Raw genomic sequence first — 21,562 nt, forward strand, 5'->3', positions numbered from 1 at the left:
CGACTGAGCTATCCCGGCTCCTCGTTTCGAAGTAGGTGTGTAAAAATGACGATAATTATGACTGTGCTTGTCAGTGTCAGTATGTATAAACAGTATATACAAACGGACGTACATAGCACACTTGTGGCTGCAGCAGTAACAGGAGGCTGTTGATTCAAATCTCCACTGGTTTCTGTCTACCATATGAGATATATTCGTGGTTTTCTTCATTACCTCCTAGCCAATTTCAGGCCAATATCTTGAAATGGGCCATGATTCCTCACTTTCAAATATTCACCCCCTCGCCTCAAATGATTATACTAACATTTTCTTCTATTCCTTTTAACCTCTTATGCTTGAAATATAGATAAAAACTTGAGACTCAATAATCTTTTCATAGGCACGCACAAGCTTAAGCGAGCGCGCGCGCACACATTTCTTGGAGTTACTATAATTATTTTGAAGGTAAGAATGTGGCCTCAACTTGCGCATCAAGGTAATAGTTACTACAAATTCCACTTATGTTCAGTGATGTACATCACTGCACTGGAAGGGGCGAGTGATAGTGTCAGAATTTATTTGGAGGTCTCACAAAATTAATTAAAAGAAATGGTGAGAATTAAACATAACCTACGTGTTAATTGAGAGAATAGGCAAACAATAAAGTGACAATGATGTTATGTATGTTATTACATTGTGGCCCATCAAGAATCCTAACAGGTTAAAGTGTAATGCAATTTTAGGTCACAGCAGAATGTTTTTTTTATTATTATTCCTTAATGATTTGACCGTATTTTCCCGTTCGTGTCTACAGGACAGTTATGCAGAACCCCATAATTGAGACACTAGTCTGATTGGGGTTCAGAAATTAAAACCGGAAATGTTGGTACACCTCTATTTTCCTCTATCCTTTCCCACAAACCACCAATTCATTCATCTTTTTTTATTTAAACGGTTCTCATCTCCTTTTTTATCAATTTTTCTATTATGATTTTTTCCCCTTTTTCCTTTTTTTTATTTTCCGTGCCATTCCATTGTTTTTATTCACCCTCTACACTCACAAGAAGAGTTACTATATATACTAACGCCCATTCAAAATGGCTTCCATTTGTTCTGTTCCAAAACACACAAACAAAAACGAAACGAAAATAAAAAAACAAACGAAAAACGCGAGCGCAACGCAAAGTGCGGAACGTTAACGCTAATTCGCTCCCCTCTACTATTCAACTGTTTTTATATGGGGACCGCGCGCGCGTCACTGCAGACAAAAGAGAATCGCTTAGCGTCACTCGACTGACTGTGCTTGTCTGTCTTCTACTGTTTTTGAAGCCGCCAAGTTTATATCGATTACCTGTCCGTAATCGACATACATCATCCACTGTTTTTTCTCTCCCCCACAATCCCCTTTCCTCTCACTCACTCTCTCTCTCTTTCTCCCTCTCTCTGTCTCACCTCATTACGGCTAAATAGATAAGTCACTTTATCACAGGAAATACGTATTTAACTTGCGACAATCGGAAATGTTTTGCGCTTGACTGGTGTTGTTACTTTTCTCCAAATCCTATGATCTTTATTTGTCTCCACACAACATTACACCGTATTCAGCATTTCATATCGTTTTTATCAGACGCAAGAACAAGGTTTCTTAAAGATGAGAGTTTCAAAGCCCTCCGAGGTAGGTCCTACGCCCCTTTACACCTGCTACTTTTTTCTTGTCATTTTTCCTGCGAACTCTTAAGTCTGAGGGATGACGAAGTTCTTGTAGAGACAGAATCATAGAAATTTGCTCAGCTCGAAGGGAAATTTGTCAGATTTCAGAATGCGCAGGAGAAGTTATGAACATGAAGGTTCGTGTGTGACTGGCCTAACTCATCACATAAGCCGTTCGAATCCAGGTGACAGCTGTCCTGAGTTTCCTACAACTCTGTCGATATCACAGAAAGTTTGGATGACTGGATTTCCTCCACGTAAGAACGTCAGGGATCCAAGGTAAGTTATCTGAGAGCTTCCTCAGTTATTCGATCAGTGCATACCGGCACTCACTTTGGGGGACTGAGCAAAACTTCAATCAGAATAGTAGTAAGTGTTCCTATCGAGATTCGAAAAGGTACCAGTACAGTACCAATTTGCCCCGTTACAGCTTAAAGTCTCTTGTATTCTTACTGGGCTACGTTGCTACAATATTCTGACGCACATGCCCATTGCTAGACAACGCCTCGATATACACGTTTACATGGAAACAGATTCTGGGTAAACAGCCCGTTGATAGGTAAAGTCTATAACAATACGCGACAATGAATACGCAGGCAACAATCCGATATATTCCGTTGCTACGCAACGCGTTGTAAATACAACAATAGAAGAGGAGGTGTTTTCTATGTGGTTTGCGTATATCTGTTGCTAGGCAATTGATATGTTTTCTATGGGTTCGCCTCGAGACTATATAAGTAGTACAGTACCGAATCAAATCAGAGACATAGTGTGGAGGCGTGACCGAATACCTCCACTGCAGCCCTGCGAGTCGTATGAGGCGACGAAAAGAGAAGTCTCAATTCTGAGATAGCAAAGTATGATCGCGAATACCAGAGGACTCGGACCTGAGAATGACTGCGCTGGCGAGGACCAGCAGCAATTTTAAACGACAGATCCGTCCTCTCGTCAGAAAGAGTGCGACATCAAAAAACGCTCAACTGTCTAACAGTATTAAACATCTGGCCGTAAGCCACATATGGGTGCTTCATTCCAAGACAGACTGGCCGACTGACAGTCTGTCGTAACATAAGACTCAGACTCAAATCTGAGACAGAGTGAGCACGACAACGGGGAGAATCTTCGGCAGTCAAGGATGAAGGGTTCTCATGAAAGATTGATTGTGATTCAGATATACAGGATGTCCCAGGAGGAATGGACCAAACTTTGGGAGGGTGTTCCTTATGTTAAAGTATGCCGATATAACCCAAAACACCTATGTCCAATGTTCAACGGTTAGGGAGATAATGGCCAGAGAAGTGTCAAACTTTGACCGGCGTTGCACACTTGTTGATTACAAAATACATATTAAAACTGGCAGGAATATGTGGATTCTGTAATGTTAATAATGTACGTAACATCAAACTAACTTGTGAGTGACATGAAGCCATAAAATTGAAGTACAAAATACTCGCTCGCCATGTCATAATTGTCCTTAGGGTTTCCAAGCACTATACATGAGACATGAATGGCAAGCGCTGACGTAACGTGCTGACTGCGCGTTCTGATAAAGCCAACTACATAAGCACGGCTAGGGTGAATCACGGCACTCAAGGACAAACAGAGATAAGGCCTCTCAGCTGATAGGTATAATCCGTGGACCCGCTAGAAGACCACACTTTTCTTGGGCCATTATCTCCGTAACCGTTCAACTTTGGACATAGGTGTTTTGGGTTATATCGGCATACTTTAACATAAGGAACACCCTCCCGAAGTTTGGTCCATTCCTCCTGGGACACCCTGTATAGTAAAGGAGGTGTCAATAAATCCTGTCATCTAATTCAAAACACGTCTTATTCGTCACGCAAACTCCGGATACGTCACAGTAATTTTTCCAGACAAAAATTCCGATTATGCAATTTTCACACCGTCCTCAACGCTGCAGCAAACTTTCTTTTTCCCTCGATATATGTTAAGGAAGTGAACGATTAGACAAGTGGTGAACTCAGTATCATAATTTGAAATTACAATCTTGAAGGATCAGAACTTATGCAATCAGTGACAGAAGATACCGCATAATGTTTACCTATCTTCGTCTTATTCTTCTTTATTCTTTAGAACATAAATAAAGGTTAAATCTTAAACATGTTCCCTTAAAGATCAAGGTGTTCTTGATCATTCCATCTTTTCCTGGTCTTCCAGCATCCCGTCGTCCCCGGGGTTAATTTTGAAAAGCTAGTTTGGTTAAACGGCTTCTGCACATTCTTGGATATAATTTTATGTTTTCTAAAAGGCTGTTCACTTTTAGCCAATCACGAGTGTCAGGATTTATCTGGCGGTTCAATCTTGTAGTGTCTAATAATGGTCTCGGGAGTCTTATTTGTGTGGTTTCTACTTTTTGGGAGTCTCTCTTGTTCACAATCCAAATTCACTGCCATAGTAGAAAGCTGCTTTAGATATAATGTTACGTATTCGAACCCTTCTTTATTTTCCACTTAAATAACAAATTGGGACATCAAACAATGCTACTTTATATGTAAGTATGTAGAAATATTCAATTACATGGAGACCTTCGCCATATTAATCAGCACTAACATCTATAAACTTCCTAATTTCTTCCGGCTGCGACCAATGTTCCATTTGTCTCTTTACTGCTCGTCTCTGGCAGGTTTTATTCTTCGGTTTATTCTGGTAAAACATGTCGGTTTTAGAGACATAATTTCCAAATTTTCTGGCTATTTCCTACTATACTCTGTTTGTTATTTTACTGATGGGAATATCTTTCCTTCCAGTTCCTTTCTAACCTGCAGTTTACCTAAGTATGCACGAGTATGATGTGTTATGCTTCATACTCTGACTAACTTCAACCTTCGTTGGTCTGACTTACAATAGCCCACAGAAATAATACAAGACAGCATCTACAGAGGGGCGTCCACATTATTCGTGCTCGTGCTCGTGCTCGCCAGGCTTGTGCTCGTCAGGAGACTCGTCTGGCTTTTACTTGTGCTCGTAAATCTTCGTCCACACTACTTCAGTTGCTCGCCAGGCTTCGGCGCGTGAGGATCCGTATTTTACTCGTAGTGTGTATAGGCTGTAGTCGTATTTTAATTTATTGGCTATAGTTTTTAAATTAAAAATTAAAAATTTGTTTGTCTCGTGACTTGTCATATCGCCCATATTACTCGCGAGCATAGCGAGTCACACGAGCACGAGTAATATGGACACGCCTTAAAATTTGCCCTTATGCTTAACTAATTACGCACTAAGCCATGAAGGCATAAGGGGGAGTGGATTTGTAGATCCAAATTTTCTTCACCTCGGCACTAGTTGAAGGTGAGTGGTCAGCTTCACGTCTATGCCGCTTTATCCCCGGGGAAAGAGCCCCCGGTACCCATTAGATAGGACAATCTAGATATTAAATATAACATTTTTACTCGACAGGATACCAATGATAAGAAAATGAAAAATCGTAAATGTCAGAAATATATATTGAAAGAGTTTGACATAACCATCTCGTATCATGGAATTGTGTGATAAGCTAACATCCGCAGTCAGACTTTCGGTTTGAGTTTTGAAGCATCATTAGCAAAGTCATGCAGGTTGAGGCATTGCAGCATTCCAGTCCTCTGTACATATTCTCAGTCTGAGCATTTCAAATGACAGAATTGATGAAATAATAATATAAGAAGGATTTCATATTTTTAATGGAACTATTCATGGTTAATTTGACAGCACTGCTTGTTTGAGAGGGCTTCAGGTCTGGTAGTGATGGATGGTAATTTAAGTCTACTGCTAATCAACGGCACGGCAATCACAGAGCTTCAGTCCGTCAGTCATTATGAGATAACAATTAAATTCTGCTATCAAAAGGAAAAAACTTCGAAACTGGATAGAGAAATTAGTTACTGGGGTGCAAATATTCTGTACGAAAATCTGTACACTACTATTATCGACTCTGTAATCTTTATTTATTAATATAGAATTCACATTTAAATCAAGATTGTTTTCAAATAAGAAAAGATATGCCATAATGAAATTTAAAGACGAAAGGAATTAATTTTGGTTTCATATTTGCAGATAAGGTATGCTGCTTTCTGACAGCAACAGGTCATGAGGGAAGGAGGTGAGAATTTACACTAAAACAGTGACCATACATCATTTCCTTTATCTTTCCAGGTATCGCAGAATTTTTAATACGAGAATATTTACTTTTAATACAGTTATTTACTTTGGACACGTTATATATTTATGTTCTATGCTCTACACATTTTGAGTTATATAATCCTGGCACGTAATAGAGTGATTATAACTGGTTTTGGATTAATGATCCCGTTTAATGGACTCATTTATAATGCGTCGGACTAAACTTTACAATTCACTACTACAGACACACACTAGTGTCCACCGTCAAACCTTCATAAGTCGTTGCTCGGTAGCGGCTTCCAGCGACGGACTTTCCCCGTCCTCTGGGTTCCCAAACTATCCCTGGTCTCAGCTACCAATTTCTCACAACAACAGTTCAAATGACAGCCGCAGCAGTCCTCTAACTCACTAACATAACTGACTCTCACTAACTGTCCTGCTTGAAACATCCGAGCATGGACCGCGTAGAAAACACCACTTCGAATTATTGTTGTATCAAATTGTTGCCTTCGAATCATGCTTGTTTGCGAAGCCGTTATTCAGCAACTGCTATCTCTGTTGACTTCACAGTTCTTGCTTAATACACAGACTGAAGGTTGTTTTTCTGGTGCCCTGTCTTATGGAGCTATGGATGTGAATGCCTCTGTGGTCTAGTGGTCAGAGTTCCTGGCTACAGATCCAGAGAACCTGGGTTCGATTCCCGACATTACCAAGTTTCTGAGAAGTAGTGGCTCTGGAACAGGGTCCACTCAGCCTCGTGAGGATAATCGAGGAGGTATTTCAAGGAAATAGCGGTTTCGGTCTAGAAACCCGAGATGAACGGACGTCGGGATCCGTTGCGCTGACCACGCGACACCCTCTATCCGCTAAAGTTGGCACTAAATTTTTTTTTAATTCGTTTTGTGTGGGGTGGAATCCAACTGGGTCCACTCGGCACGTCGGCCACTGATTGACCTATTATAGACTGCCCCGTGTGATTATGATGATGGAGAATTTGGTGGAATTAAGATTGGCAGGGAAAACCGAAGTACTCGGAAAAAACCCTCCCCAGCGCCACTTTGTCCACCACAAATCCCACTTAACCAGACGCAGGATCGAACCCGGGCTGCCGCGGTGGGAAAAATTGGCACTAACTTCGCCGAAAAGCGGCGGGCGCTCGGTCGGTATAGTTCGCTTGAGGACTACAGGTCACGGAGGTTTTTTTTATGTGTATTAGCTATAAAGCAAAGCTGTAAAATGGAGATCAAATACATGTATAAATGCCTTAACGATTTGTAGCAGTGAGGGGGAATCACTGTAGCCCGGCTAATGATGGAACTCGTAATTCGTTAATTAAAGTTTCGTAATCATTAGTCGTTCTACGGATAGATTGCTGTTAACCACAAACAGAAAATTAAATTATGACATACGACCCAGATATGGAATAATAAATCGTATCGTCGACCCAGGACACACAGAGAATTTATAAATTCCCTGAAGAATAACAGGAGAAAGTTTTTATGTGGAACGAACTGTATCAAGCACAATCCTTATTTTCGTCACAATGCGTTTCTCAAGGCTCAGTATCTAGGGCTTAAGAGCGGCGACTGACAGAATGATATATATATTTATTTATATATATATTAAACAAAACATATGAGAAATAAATGCTCCAAAATCTCAGTTATACAAAAATTTAAAAATCTATTGAACCATGTAAGAGTTCCCTATCCCCCGTACCAACCACACGCGCAGCCGAATTAATGCGCCTTGCTCCCTCTGCTTCGGTCAACATCAATGCAGGTCGCAGAGCCGATGGGTCGGCTACTAATCGATGACTAATCGATTAATTGGAAAGCTGTAAGCGACTGAAAACCTATAATCACAGTCCACTACTCCGTTTCGCGTGTACAGTTTATTACAAAACCGTCCCATGTTTTAAATGCCGATGGTTTTATCGAAAAAGGATTTTTTTACGGTGCTCATTCTGTGTGAAAAATTAAAGTCTGGTAATAATATGACTATTCGAGAGGCTTGAAAATCAGTTTCCTAGACGAGTACGGTTCAAACAGTTATCTAGAGTCCAGGGATCAGTTTCAAATGGTATGACACACACACAAAAGGGAGCCCTGAATCGACTCACATGAACACTTTCAAATTATTTCCAAACTTCATCCACTTCTGATTTGCATTTTATAATCAGTCAATCAAACAAAAATTCAATGATACAATCTTGAAATCATATCCCCGTCATCTTGACTGAATTTTTCAAGGATGTGCTTAGATGCTTGAAGCAGAACTGAAGAATGTTTGGGCTTTAAACAAGCAACACAGGCATAAGATGATGCTATATACATATTCTCATGAACACTGAAGTCTCCTTGGATGTGATGCAATGGAGTCTGGTAGTTACCTGCGTTTAGGAGGAACCTGCAGTCTTCATCTTCAAGATAGCAAAGTCGATAAGTCGGGTATAACCTGAATTTGGAGATAGCAGTATTTCTTGAAATTAATTCTGCCCTGAAGACCGCTGTAACTTAATTCTCTTCCATTTGTAACACATCTTCCTCAGGAAGAAGTTACTTTTCCAACAGAGAAAAACCAATCACATCCCCATTCGAAGCGTGTTTTTCGTTTTCATTTAAGCGTAAATAGTAAATACAGGATTTTTACGTTTGCTTTCGTCCTATATCTATTACGGAATCAGAGATATTTTCTAGGAAGGACCGCTTTATAGAGATCTTACTGTAAACTCTTTACAATTCGCTGTCCATTGCTGTACACGTTGCACGCGCGTTAAGACGCAATCAGTAACCTATAATTGTAAGTCATTCTTCAGTGAATCAACTGATACGAGCATTGCACACACTTATTGATCGCTTGGTACCTTATACAAGGCATGGCGTGACAGCATATGTACTCCCATGTAACAAACGAAGTAATATTATGTGCAATCGATTGTTCTTGTATCCTATATATTTTAGTACATGTAGTTGTCAGATGTTACTCTTTGTTTCCATTACTCATAAATTATCCACAGTACAAAGGAAAACATCGTCCTCTACTCAAAAATTATTTTTAAAAAGAAGAAATAAATGTGTACGAGCGGATTGAACTATTAATTACTTCAGAACTATGTAAGATTTGAGGCTTTCACGGCGGTGACTATGAAGAAAGCAGTCTTCTGGGATTTGGCACCGTGTATATGTGGTGTTAACCGACGTTTCGGAGGAACGTATCGCCTCCATCTTCAGGGTAGAAGAAAAAATATAAGAAATCTGCAAGCGAAGAGNCAAGTGGTTCTGCACTCTAAAACGAATTAATTTAAATTGACTTTCGTGGGTCTAATTAAAATGAGGCATGCATCCATATTTAAAAACAAAATTATGTCCTAATACTATCCAGAAATCGAGAGACGCCACAGTACTATTCTTATATTAGTACTAACACAAAAATAATTTAAAATATGGAATAATATAAGAAAATTTTGGCGGAATCTTTTACTTTACTCGGCAATATATTTCAAGTAGCACAGCATATTTACATTTCTTTGAGTGCATGACGTTTGCATTAAAATCTAATTTTAATCTTGTAATAAATCTGCATGATCTTAAATCAAAACTTCCCCGTCTATAAAGAAACAATTCAAGATAGAAGATTTTAGGTCATGTCGGCGGTTACTGCAAAAGTGTACTATATGCTGGAACATTACGTCGTGTAGTTTAAAACGTTATGAATGCTTCGAATGAACCTGCTACCTCCATCTTCATGGTAGAAGAGTAAACATAGAAGAAGACTTCCTTCGAAACGTGCGTAACATTCTGCAATTGCGTCTCTTCAGAGACGATAGAAATCTTTTAGATGTCACTGACTTAATATTTACTGTATTAATTCTGATTCATAAAGGCAGCGAAATAACTGTTACGTCGTATTTTGAGAAAAAAATTCACCACACACTAAAATGAAGTTACGACAGACATAACATGCAACATATTGTAAAAATAAAAATTAAGGGGAATAAATCTGTCTTCTATTTCGAAAATATTGTTTTAGGAAAAATTCTGTATTTTAAATTCTATTTAATATACACGGTGTAAAAGCGGCGAACGAACTAAATACAATTCACGTGACTTTCGGAAAATATCTAAATATAATGAACGAAATGTGTCTAGCAAAGAAGCCCGATTCAATTCTTTCGAACACGGTCTTTAATAAAAAACATATTAATATTTAGAATAACTGTACGTAACTGCAGATAATTATTTGCGAAGTGAGTTCATACCCCAGAAACAAAATTACAAATTTGAAACTTTACTAGTTCAGAGTGTTTCCTTTTCTACCGATCCCAGTTCAGGTGTTGCAATGCTACTTCTAGTGACCATTCATTTAGATACAGAAAACATCATTCAATGTCCACATCCTTCTTAGTATGTTACGTATATCTCGAAAGCACAGCACCCGAATTATAACAATCATCGAGCAGATCGGGGAAGGCTTAACGTTATCCGAACTGAAGTAATTTCCTGAAACAGGTCCCTACCAATTTCTTCCAAATTTCAATCTTCTTCACACTTCTTTGAGCTCTCTATAACTCCACATCTTTAGACCACCATCTTTAGAAAGCTAAGAAACTGCTAGAGCAATTATTTTCTTCTTATGGGTCTATATTACATGTTAGGTGGATTATTCATACACTTCCCCACCGATGGTGTCTCCATCTTATCGTGGTGGTGGGATTTGAGAGCTCCTGAGACACTGGGAGCTATGCCGGCGGTAGCGTAGCTACTGGTAGGGTCACCCATGCCGGACAGCTAAAGGGGTAGCAGCCAGATGAAGAGGGATACCCTGGTCTTCCAAGTTGGGGGCTGGGAGTGAGGCTAACAACCTCACAAAAATAAATACTAAACTGTTCAGAAACAAGACACTCAGCCTCGGATGGATGAAGACCAGAGAAGAACGGAGGCAGATTGTTGAGGAGGCCAAAGCTCACCCTGAGCTGTAGCGTCGAGGGGAAGGGAGGAAGCATTCACACCACTTATTAAGTTAGCACAAATTGGATCTGGTTTCATAAATTAATTCACGTAAAGCATAAATTAAAAATGTGTCCTTTCTGTATCACTTGAATAACTTTTAACAACTGTTTACTACCGAAGTGTAGTTTGTGTTTCTATTCTTCTAATTCAGAATGTATGCGCTAACAGTGTTTGCAAACGGAACGTCGTAAGAGCCACAGCATATTTAAAATGCTACTCTATGCGCAACAAGGGGGGGCATTTAAATGCCCACATACACAGGGTTAATGATACAAATTCAGCATTGATTGTATTCACATCTCCTTGAATGCAGGATCGCCAAATTGTATCCTTTTGTACGTGAAAGTTAAGCAAGTCAGATTCAATACACGTGTATCGACAGCAGCAGTTGTTTCCTGCAGCAGTGGGGGTTCTGTTTTGACAGAGGGTCTCAGTACCACTGAACCAATCCAGTTACGCGCACAGTAGAACAAGCGCTTGAATTCACGCCATACAAACCATGCTCTACCTTATAACGGGTGTGTATGCCATGAATGGTTACAGAACTGCAGCGAATTCTTTCTTGTTCTCCGATTCTCTGTACCTGGTGTGAGACGCAAGGCAACTGAAACAGGTTTTATAAAGCGAAATCAATCTATTCACTATTCTTGGCGCTTAACAGACATTTAAATAATCATGTGACACTATGAGTTATCTTGCTGGTGTATAACAGAACACTCATCGCTGGGATATATATCCATGAGAGTATCATAATAAATTAAACATTTTATTACATAAATTTCCCTACTGTTTATTAAGAAAAATAAGATTTTTTAACCATCTGTCGTTTTTCTATTATCAACGTGAATATACTCATGGGTTTGTAACAATAACAATAATTTTGCTATATAGAAACAGTTTATTTGAAGAAACCCCTGGAAGAAGGAATTCTTCCCTGATTTCATTCATCAGTGGCTCTACATCCTTTTGCTGGGTCCCGTCCTCTTCTTCAGTTTTGTAATCTGTTTTACACAGACGGCAGGACCCCTTTGACGAGTGATCAGTCCGTCACAAGGCTGCTACCTACATATAGGACAACACAAACAGAATAAACGGAGACAAACATCCATATCTTGAGTGGGATTCGAACCCAAAATTACAGTGTTCGAGCCAGCGAAAACAGTCCATGCCCTAGACCGCGAGGCCACTGAGGTCGGCGCCTTCTCTACTTGATTTACCAAATCCATCATCCGCTTTTTACAATAGATGCCATTTCCAGAATTATTTCATACATATCATTAACTGTACATTTTGTAGATTGTGAGCTGTTGCAAGTGAGCTTCAATAAGAACTGCGAATCACTCTGAAGAAATATTTTGTTCTCTGTCCAAACAGAAAACAACATGGCACGTCTTTAGCAACTGCTTCATCCAATAAGTAAAGATCGTGAAAGTTTCTAACATTTGGTTTCCTTAAAATAACAACTGCCCTTCTTGTTCTTTATCCATGAAGGTTCTATCTGCTGCATCGGAATTGAATTTGCTACGATTTTAAAACGCTGCACTACGTTCCATCACTGGTACTTACTTCACATGGAATTTTTTATGAAATAACATAATTACGCTGTTTCACAAGTCTTTCTGTCAGAACAATACACATTAACACCAAAGCGATAAGTCTGCTGCAATCGGAAATTTTTTGAAAATTTCTTTCAATTAATAAGTACAAATTTTACATTAATCAATAAAACTCGTTAGTTCTAATATTACAAATCTTTCGTACAGTGTTAACCGCCCCATCTCTCTCCCCCTGTGCGGCGCCTCCCCCATCAGCGGTCCTGTTACAATGCGCCCATGACTTAATTTAGTGCAAAAGTGACCTACGTAGACCATCCTTCCGTTGCTTGGCAACTGTTTAGTCCACAAAGTGAATCTTATACGGAACCAAAATACAGTATCATGTTGGTCAACGAAAATGTAAATTCATAAGACTGTCATAATAAGCGAACAGTGCCATTAGGTAGGTCTCCTACATTCTACCTTCTCAAAACCACGAGCGAAGAAAGGACGCATTACATAAGGTACAGCAGGTCTATGTAAACTGTAAATAAGGAATCAATATGTGAGAAGCTCTGGAATATTAACCTCACCCTAATTTGATAATTATTCAGTATATTATATACAGATACGTCTAAGTACACATAAGGCTGCGTGTTTAGTTACTTAGGACATCATTGTAATTATAAATTTAAAGCATATCTCCGGGAAAATGTGGACGAAAATATGTAACAAATAAAAGGATTGTTACGAAAGTTGTCCTAGAAATGGAATTCAGTTTCTAAAAGCCAAATGTCCAACTCTTCAAAATCGGAAGCAAGATCAGAAGTTGTGTGAGGTCTCATGCAGAGACACAATATCTAGGGTCAATATCGGCACACCAATCTCTCTTGTCTTCAAATCCCATCCACGAATTTCTTCATTTCAGTCTTTATTCTTTAACTTCGCTGTGAGGTCTTACTTATCGGTCAAATTCCCATTAACCACAATGAAATGAATTTGCATTCTACGTTGCTAAAATCAGTCTACAACTGCTGACTTAAACACTGAAAAGTTCTACCTTCTGGGACATAACGCCGTATAGTATGTTGAAAATCAGACGACGTTTCGTAGGAACATGCAGTCTTCATCTTCAGGTTCCAAAAATAGTCCAAGCAAGAAGGCAGCGTGAAGCAGATGGCAAGCAGAGCTCAACTGAAGATAAAGGCAGAAGCTTTGGTAGACTTTCAAAGGACTACACGGGGGTATATCCCAGTAGACATAACTGACCATAACCACCCTGTCAGAACTTCACATTCTACATTCAAAGGTTTCATTATATGTGAGAAAACTCAGATGCATTCCATTATTACTCATATCGAAAGACGTGCATAATTTCCATGAAGCGTTTGCAGCAATTACTGAAGGATGCCGAGAGTCCCACTACATGTGCAATAACGCCTTAATGTCAATTGCATCGGAGAAGTTTCGGAATGATCGCATGGAACGTTTATAGCCCTTAAAGCATAAAGGTGTAAAGTAGCGGCCACTTTAATCCAATGGACAATGACTAATGCGATCAAAAGGATATCACTCGAAAACGAGGGTGTAGTAACAATGACAGGCGTCACGTATTCCAGTCTACTCTATTCCACTTGCTTCCATCATTAAAATACCCCAATATCCATAGTAACAGAACGTTCCGGGAATAATAATTTTACTGTCCTGTTGCTGAATCGCCACGTGCCGCTGGGGAGGTAGGGGTCCTCCGTTGCGCAACATGTCACACTATAAACCGGAATGCCACTTTGCTGCCAAGTTCTGAGCCTCTGAATTCTGCTACGTTGTCTGTGAGCTACTTGCGACATTTCAAAAAACAAACGAAGAAAAAGCAAACCAAGGAACCGAAAAGTAAACAACAACAAATATAAATTAAAAGAAAAGACAAAACCTGTGCGTCATAAAATTCTTAACATATCAACAGACGGAATTTTAAGAGGGAAACTGAACCAGGCCCTTCTTGTGGTTTGGATTCAGAAAACGCAGAATATTCTATAAAAGAAACTTCAGAGACATGAAGCATTGCACATATGATTCACCTCAACTACATTACCTTGAAAACGAAATCGACTATTGCTCCGTAAACCACTGTTGGTAGCTGAATACTGAACGGCAATGAAATCCGTCTGTCCACTAGAGACGGTTTCGTCAAAATCGACATTTGCAGTGAGTGTACAGTAATGTTGTTGAAGACATCAAGATACTAAGCATATATATGAACGTAAGATGAATAAGTCGAATCAATCCTCGACTGCGTGCTCTCTATATCGCGCTTCTTCTTCAAATCTATAATTCATGTAACGTTTCGATTTGCGGCCCGGGTTCGATCCCGGGTCTGGTCAAGTGGGATTTGTGGTGGACAAAGTGGAGCTGGTGCAGGTTTTCTCCGAGTACTTCGGTTTTCCCTGCCAATCTTCATTCCACCAATTGCTCCACAATCACCCTCACCTATCATCTGGGGCTGGTACAGTAGGCCAGAAGTGGCCGCAGTACAAGGAACTTAGTCACACCCACTAGCAATAAAAAATATTTTCGATTTGATGAAACAACTGTACTGGTGTACCAATATCAATATATCTAATAACACTTTATCATATGCAGCCGTCACTGATGTCTGCAATAAAGATAAAACATAGAAACCGTGATGAAAATGTAAGAATAAATGTTCAAGAAACCTACAGCCCCACTGATCCCGCCACTAACGCACAGTTACCCACTTGGTTCCAAATATAGATAATTCTGGGCAAGTTTCTATATCTGTGAGACCTGACTCCACAAGTGAAGCACTGTAACTACTAAGTTCTCTTACTTACCTGTCCTCGATGACGAATTTGTCTCCTTCATTCTCCACACAAATCCCTTTCGTTTCAATGACACTTGTGTTGATCATCAAAAGATGGGGAACTCCCGACTGAAACCAATGTCCCGACCAGTTGTTTGGGAACTTGCACATCCCTGTAAAAAATGAATAACAATTATTCACACCGCTTCAATATTACCTGTCAACGTGTCAAGAGAACTCGTTCCCTTATTTAAAGTGTATTAGTCAATACTGCTGCCGATCAGTGGTCGTGCGGTCTAAGGCAGGAAATGTCTTCAGTCGCTCGAACACTCAGATAGTAGGTTCGATTCCCACCCAAGGCATGGATGTTTGACAGCGTTTATTCTGTGTTTCTGTGTAAGTAGCGGCCGTGAGACGGGCTGATCTCTCGTCCAAGGAGACCTACAGACTGTCTAAGATTAAGAAACTAAAGCGAAACGAAGCGTTTCACGGATGCCCTATGTTCCAAGATAGATGGACACATATCTATCTATCTATCTATCTATGGCTCTACAGCCCTTTATTGGGCCTTGGCCGCTTTCTTCAATTTCTTAATCTATACATGGTAGGAAGGACTTCTTGAAGGGGGATCAGCCGTTCGCAAAGCCTATACCTACACACAGAACAACACAGACATAGAATAAACACACACAGACATCCATTTCTGGAGTGGGATTAGAACCCAAGATCCCAGTGTTTGAGCTGGCGAAGACACTTAATATCTTAGACCGTGCGTCCACTGTGATCGGTCTGTTAACATTTACAACACTGAAAAGCTATTATATTCTAAGAAACCTGAATTTCGCTCTTACGGTTTATGTGCATTTGAATGAAGGTTCTCTTGCTAAATACGGAGTGAGGTTAGCAGTAACCGAAATTAAGCTCTGGGCTACAGAAACCTACGTTGGATACACATAAAACTAAAATTGTAACTATCAAATTACTGATCACGTAGAGACCCTCTCTTCTAGCCAGTCGATTAGACGCTCACATGACTCGGAAACGGGCATAACTGAGCTTTTCGGTTACCCACAAACATAACCACGTGTCCAGCCAGTTGCCTCTGAATGCCTCTCGAATATCCGTCCCTGTGGAAACTGAAGCTTACCGCACTTGTGGGGGTTCGACTTCATGGGTAAATGGAAATGTATTCTCTTCTATTACTTGTAACGAAAATATCAGCGTCTGCTTTGGCAACTATTTGAAACTAAAATATGTTTTCATTGTATCTTTAAAGATGTCCCTCAAACCGGAATCACTTTACTTAGTCAAAAATTTTCTAACACAATTACTACTCACATATTTAACGAGAGCAAACACATGTTCTTTGAATTTATCTTAAAAAACTATAACGAAATAATGGCACTGCTGTTGTCACAGATCTATAGGTCCCGGTTTCGACTCCCGGCTCTACCAGATTTTCTGAGAAGTAGTGGGTCTGGAACGGGGTCTTCTCAGCCTCGCGAGCATAACTCAGGAGCTATTTCAAGGAAATAGGGGATTCGGTCTAGAAATCCGAAATTAATGGCCGTGGGGATTCGTTGCGCTGACCACGCGACGCCCTCTATCCGCTAAAGTTTGCACTAACTTCGCCGACAAGCGGCGGTCGCTCGGCCAGTATAATTCGCTTGCGGACTCAAGCCAGGGGTTTGTTTTGTTGTTACATTCCTATGACACCTCATTACTAAACCCTTGCTTAATGCCAATAACTGCATAAAAACGTAAAGAATGCTATATATAGATATAAACGTAAACGCGACTTTGCAATTAATGCATGAACCTCGTCGTCACTGTCGGAGTATGTTATTCGGCGATGTTACCTCCCTCCGATGTCTCCCATCCGTAACTGAGAAAATGCAGATAGTTGCGTCACCTAATTCACAGGCTTACCGGTAAGAAGTTTACACAGACGAAAGTTCTATTCCCTGTGACCGCCCAAACCTGTTACAGTTCTCCGCGGACGCTATGGCCCTCTTTATACATTTCGGAAGGGTGCCTGGCTTATTGGCGAGACCGATTTATTAGCATGTTATGACTTGTTTTTCGTATCTGGACAGAAAACAACTGCCCTTATTCTTGTTTACATGCAGTTTGGATGTCCGGAAGGGGACAAGGTCACCACGGGAGGCAAGTCTGTAGTTTTACGAATATGTGAATTTTGTTTTGTTGACATATGTAGTTGTCATAAAGTGTCTTCGGAAGGGTGTAGCTGGGCTATGAACTAAAGAATATAATCTCTTCCACATATGGGGTTCCGAGTTCTATATCTTGGAAACTGTTTTATTCTCAAAGGTCGTTATGCGATTGGCTTGTGCCGATTGCATGATGAATTTGGCTAGTTAAAATCAACCAACAGGAAATTGATTCTTTTTGCCTGGGAGAGAGGCCGTCGATTCAAATCCTACTTGGGGGATGAAGCGACGCTCCTACAAGATACCAGTCTTCAGAAACTTGGCGTTTTAAATTGATCGGAGGCAGACACCATTGAACTGAACTCCTCATGCTTCTCTAAACTCATCTGCACTTCACTTGGATCGTCAAAATTTGATAATATTAAAGGGCCATATAAAGTCCGTGCTTGCAAAGGACGTAATAATATTTCGCTTCTGAATAAATAAACAGGTTGTGAACAGTGGTAGTGATGTTGTTGATTCCGAGCAATGGACTAACTTCAAGCGTGCAGTTTCCGGTTGCCTCAGTAATCACCGTAACACGATCCTGACAGGAGTCAAGTGATCTACCGAAGCCGGCACATAGTTACAAGGAAAGAAAGGGGACGGTAACATCCCTTACCTCACAATTTCTTCGTTACGTCGGTTATTTTATCACGCAGTCGGTACCCAGACTACACAGCGTCGGATGGGTTGCGAACAATTAATTTGAAAAGATTTAGAAGGAAGTGGTCATGGCCTAATGGAGGTACTATCTGGAGGGGCTTAGGAAAACCATAAAATACCCATCAGGACAGCCGGTGTCCCGGCCGGGTTGTGAAACGAGCACCTGCCAGATCAAAGTCAAGGGAGTCAGGGCTACGTTACACAGCTTTGAGTGCATGAATTCCGTATAACTTCTTACATGAGTCAATTCCCGGCCTTTCCGCACAACTCCCGACCTTCAGGAGCAAGAACTTTTGATTCTGTGACGTTAGTCCCCTAGAGAAAGTGCTTTCACGGTCATTCTTAGCTTCCTTCTCGTCTACGGATAAGATTTCGCTGGGTAGTCGTCTTGGCCACTAGGGACACTAAACCCTCCCAACACTACAAGGTTATAACAGCACGCTGAGATTACGGAGGGGTCCGCAAGCAGCGGGTCAAATGTTGCTGTTATAACAGTGACCGACGAGAAATTGCAAAGCAACAGTGATTTATATGAACAGCTCTATGTTATGGGATTCAGTGTTGTAGCAGGGTCAATGGGTCTTGTGCTGCTGATGTAGATACTGTAGTAAGTAATTGAAAAAATGAAACGTTACAAGTTAAATTAGACAAACGTAACAGGTAGCTAACAGATGTTTTGAAAATGTGGCACACTTCAGATATTTGGGAACGACGATAACAGATCAAAACCTGATTCAGGAGGAAATTAAGAGGAGATTGAAACGGGCAATGCTTGCTACCATTCAGTCCAGAACTTTCGTCTTCTCGTCTGCTGTCCAAAAACATAAAAATTAGAACATACAAAACTATAATTTTGCCTGTGATTCTGTATGGGTGTGAAACTTGGTCTCTGACATAGGAACATAGACTAAGGGTGTTTGAGAACAGGGTGTTGAGGAGAATATTTGGACCGAAGAGAGATGAAGTGAGAGGAAGTTGGAGAAAACTGCATAATGAGGATCTTCATAACTTGTACTCTTCTCCAAGTATAATTAGAATAATCAATTCGAGGAGGATGAGGTGGGCAGGGCATGTAGCACGAATGAGGGAGAAGGGGAATGCATATAGGATATTGGTGGGAAAGCCAGAAGGAAAGAGATCACAGGGAAGACTAAGGCGTAAGTTGGTGGACAATATTAAAATTAATCTTAGAGAGATTGACTGGGAGGTTATGGATTGGATTGATCTGGCTCAGGACAGGGACAAATGTAGGGTTCTTGTGAACACGGTAATGCGCCGTCGGGTTCCATAAAATGCTGGGAATTCTTTAGTAGCTGCAGAATTGGCGGCTTCTCGAGAAGGGCTCAGCTCCATAAATGAGTGAACCCCAATACTCAGATTTGCGTCCATTGTTTATCTTCCGTCAAAATTGCAACACTTTTACATTCTACACTTCGACGCTACAAGTTTCGGCCTCAAACGGCTAATAAAGACAACACCACACGCTGTGGAGGAAGCACACACAAACCAGGAGCATATGGCAGTCAAAAACTGAAAGTAGACCACGAACGTGAGGGGCAAGCTGCCGAGAAAAACACCTTGATCCATTTACGAAAATGACGACGCCCCGGATGAGGTGATATAATATGCAACAGAAATTTTAACGGACTTTATCTCCTATTGCTTAAGAAGACTACAACGTGTGATTTTAACACGAATTAGAACAGTGTAGCAGTTTTAACACAGTTTTAGTAAAATATCTGTAACATAAAGACACCTGAAGATGGCCGTTTGAGGCCAAAACATGTAGTGTTGAAGTGTAGAATATAAAAGTGTTGCAATTTTGACAGAAGATAAAGAGTGGACGCTTATTTGAACAATTGCAGCGGAATGCTGAACTACAGAATCACAATACTCAGAGGTGGAGGAAGGGGCGTCTGTCTACAGTAACAAGAATTAAGGGCCCAAAAGATGTTAGAAACAAAACAGAACATACATATACATACATACCTTCATATATTATATATTTTATACACTTAATTATAATACTTATTACTTAACTTGAGACAATTCTGCTATCATATAGCGTGACACGTTGCATCCATATTAGTAATTCAACGAGTACACGTATTCCTGTATTAACTGCCTGATGATGGTCCTGTGTGACCGGAACTTGTAGCAGGAATACAAGTTTTAATTATGAAACTTTAAATACAGTATGTATTTTTGTTGTAGTGACGGTTTAACTTAACTATATAAAACAGAACAATATTAGAAGAATAGTTCTGTCTTCTGGAATACAACGACGTGTAGTCCGTTGAAATTCTACCGATATTTCGGAACAGAAAAAGAACATAAAATTTTTAGACATTTTAATTTGAATTGAAGTTTTAAAAAAGTGCCAATTTTAGAAATCAAATTGACGCGTGTAGGTTAACAAAGATTTTATACATACATACAACAGGAAAGACTGGTGATTTTAAATTTTAAACTACGGGCAGTGTAGCAGCTACGTAAAAATACACACCTGATGATGGCCATTTAGGGCCGAAACATGTAGCGTGGAGGAAGGGAATAAGAAAGAACTACAATTAAATTGTTGCACTTAAGACGGATTTTGTGTCATATATATTTCGGAAGTACATGTCGCCTCCATCTTCATGGTATAAAAAAATCTAAGTAAAAAACCAGCGTTCTGCTTTCCACCTGCTTTCTTTGACCATGAAGATGCCGGCGGCAAGTTCATAGAAACATCGGTCGAATTTGAACGGACTACACGGTGTTATACCCCAGAAGATAGACATCTTCATTACCACCGCTGTGAGAACCTCAAATCTTACATCCTATATTAGAAGAACTTACAAATAAAAATAATCATTTAAGCTTAATAATCCCCCAAAGCCCTGTAAACGTTTTACGGGGCGCTTATACCTTGAAGCTGAAGGTAAACTAATTAAGCACTACAACATGCAGGCGTATGGGGGGAGTTAATATTTAGATTCATATTTTCTTAACCTCGGCACTAGTTCGAGGCGAATGGACAGCTTCACGCCCCGGCCGCTTTAACCCCTGGATAGAGCCCCCGGTACTCATTGGATAGGAGGTTGGGTGGACCCCAGAGCCGGTCTGGACGATTGGAGAAGTGAAAATTCTTGAACTTAGAGTGACTCGAACTCCGACCCCTCGGTCGTCCAGTCCATAGCCAGTCGCTATACCGACTGCGCTAACCCGGCTGCAACTTATACAGTTGTGTTAATACGTGTATTATCATTAACCTTCAGCAAGACTGGAATTATCGTGGATGTAAGGACGGTGGAATACTGATAAAATTCATGAATTGTCAGACGGAATTTGGCAGGCGAAACGGAAAAGACAGTAGAATATGCAGTATAATACAAGGTCAACATTAGGTCGATTCTCTGTTTATATGAGAATTGCAGGCAAACCCGACAGGAAACCATAAAATTTTGATACGTCAATCGAATTTTGTAGAGAGCAAATATTCTAGGGGTTAATCTTGAATAGGCA

At 40.2% G+C, this 21,562-nt stretch overlaps 1 protein-coding gene across 1 annotated transcript in view; it reads right to left on the reverse strand.

The window, feature by feature from the left end:
• Nucleotides 1-21,562, reverse strand: part of LOC111872357 — an 870,691-nt gene that overhangs the window by 445,734 nt on the left and 403,395 nt on the right. Inside the window, exon 3 of the mRNA XM_023866150.2 lies at nucleotides 15,211-15,352. Coding sequence (XP_023721918.1) covers nucleotides 15,211-15,352 — 142 coding nt within the window. The remainder of the gene's footprint in view (nucleotides 1-15,210; nucleotides 15,353-21,562) is intronic.

This window comes from Cryptotermes secundus, unplaced genomic scaffold, assembly GCF_002891405.2.
Source record: "Cryptotermes secundus unplaced genomic scaffold, Csec_1.0 scaffold144, whole genome shotgun sequence".
Classification (NCBI taxonomy): domain Eukaryota; kingdom Metazoa; phylum Arthropoda; class Insecta; order Blattodea; family Kalotermitidae; genus Cryptotermes; species Cryptotermes secundus.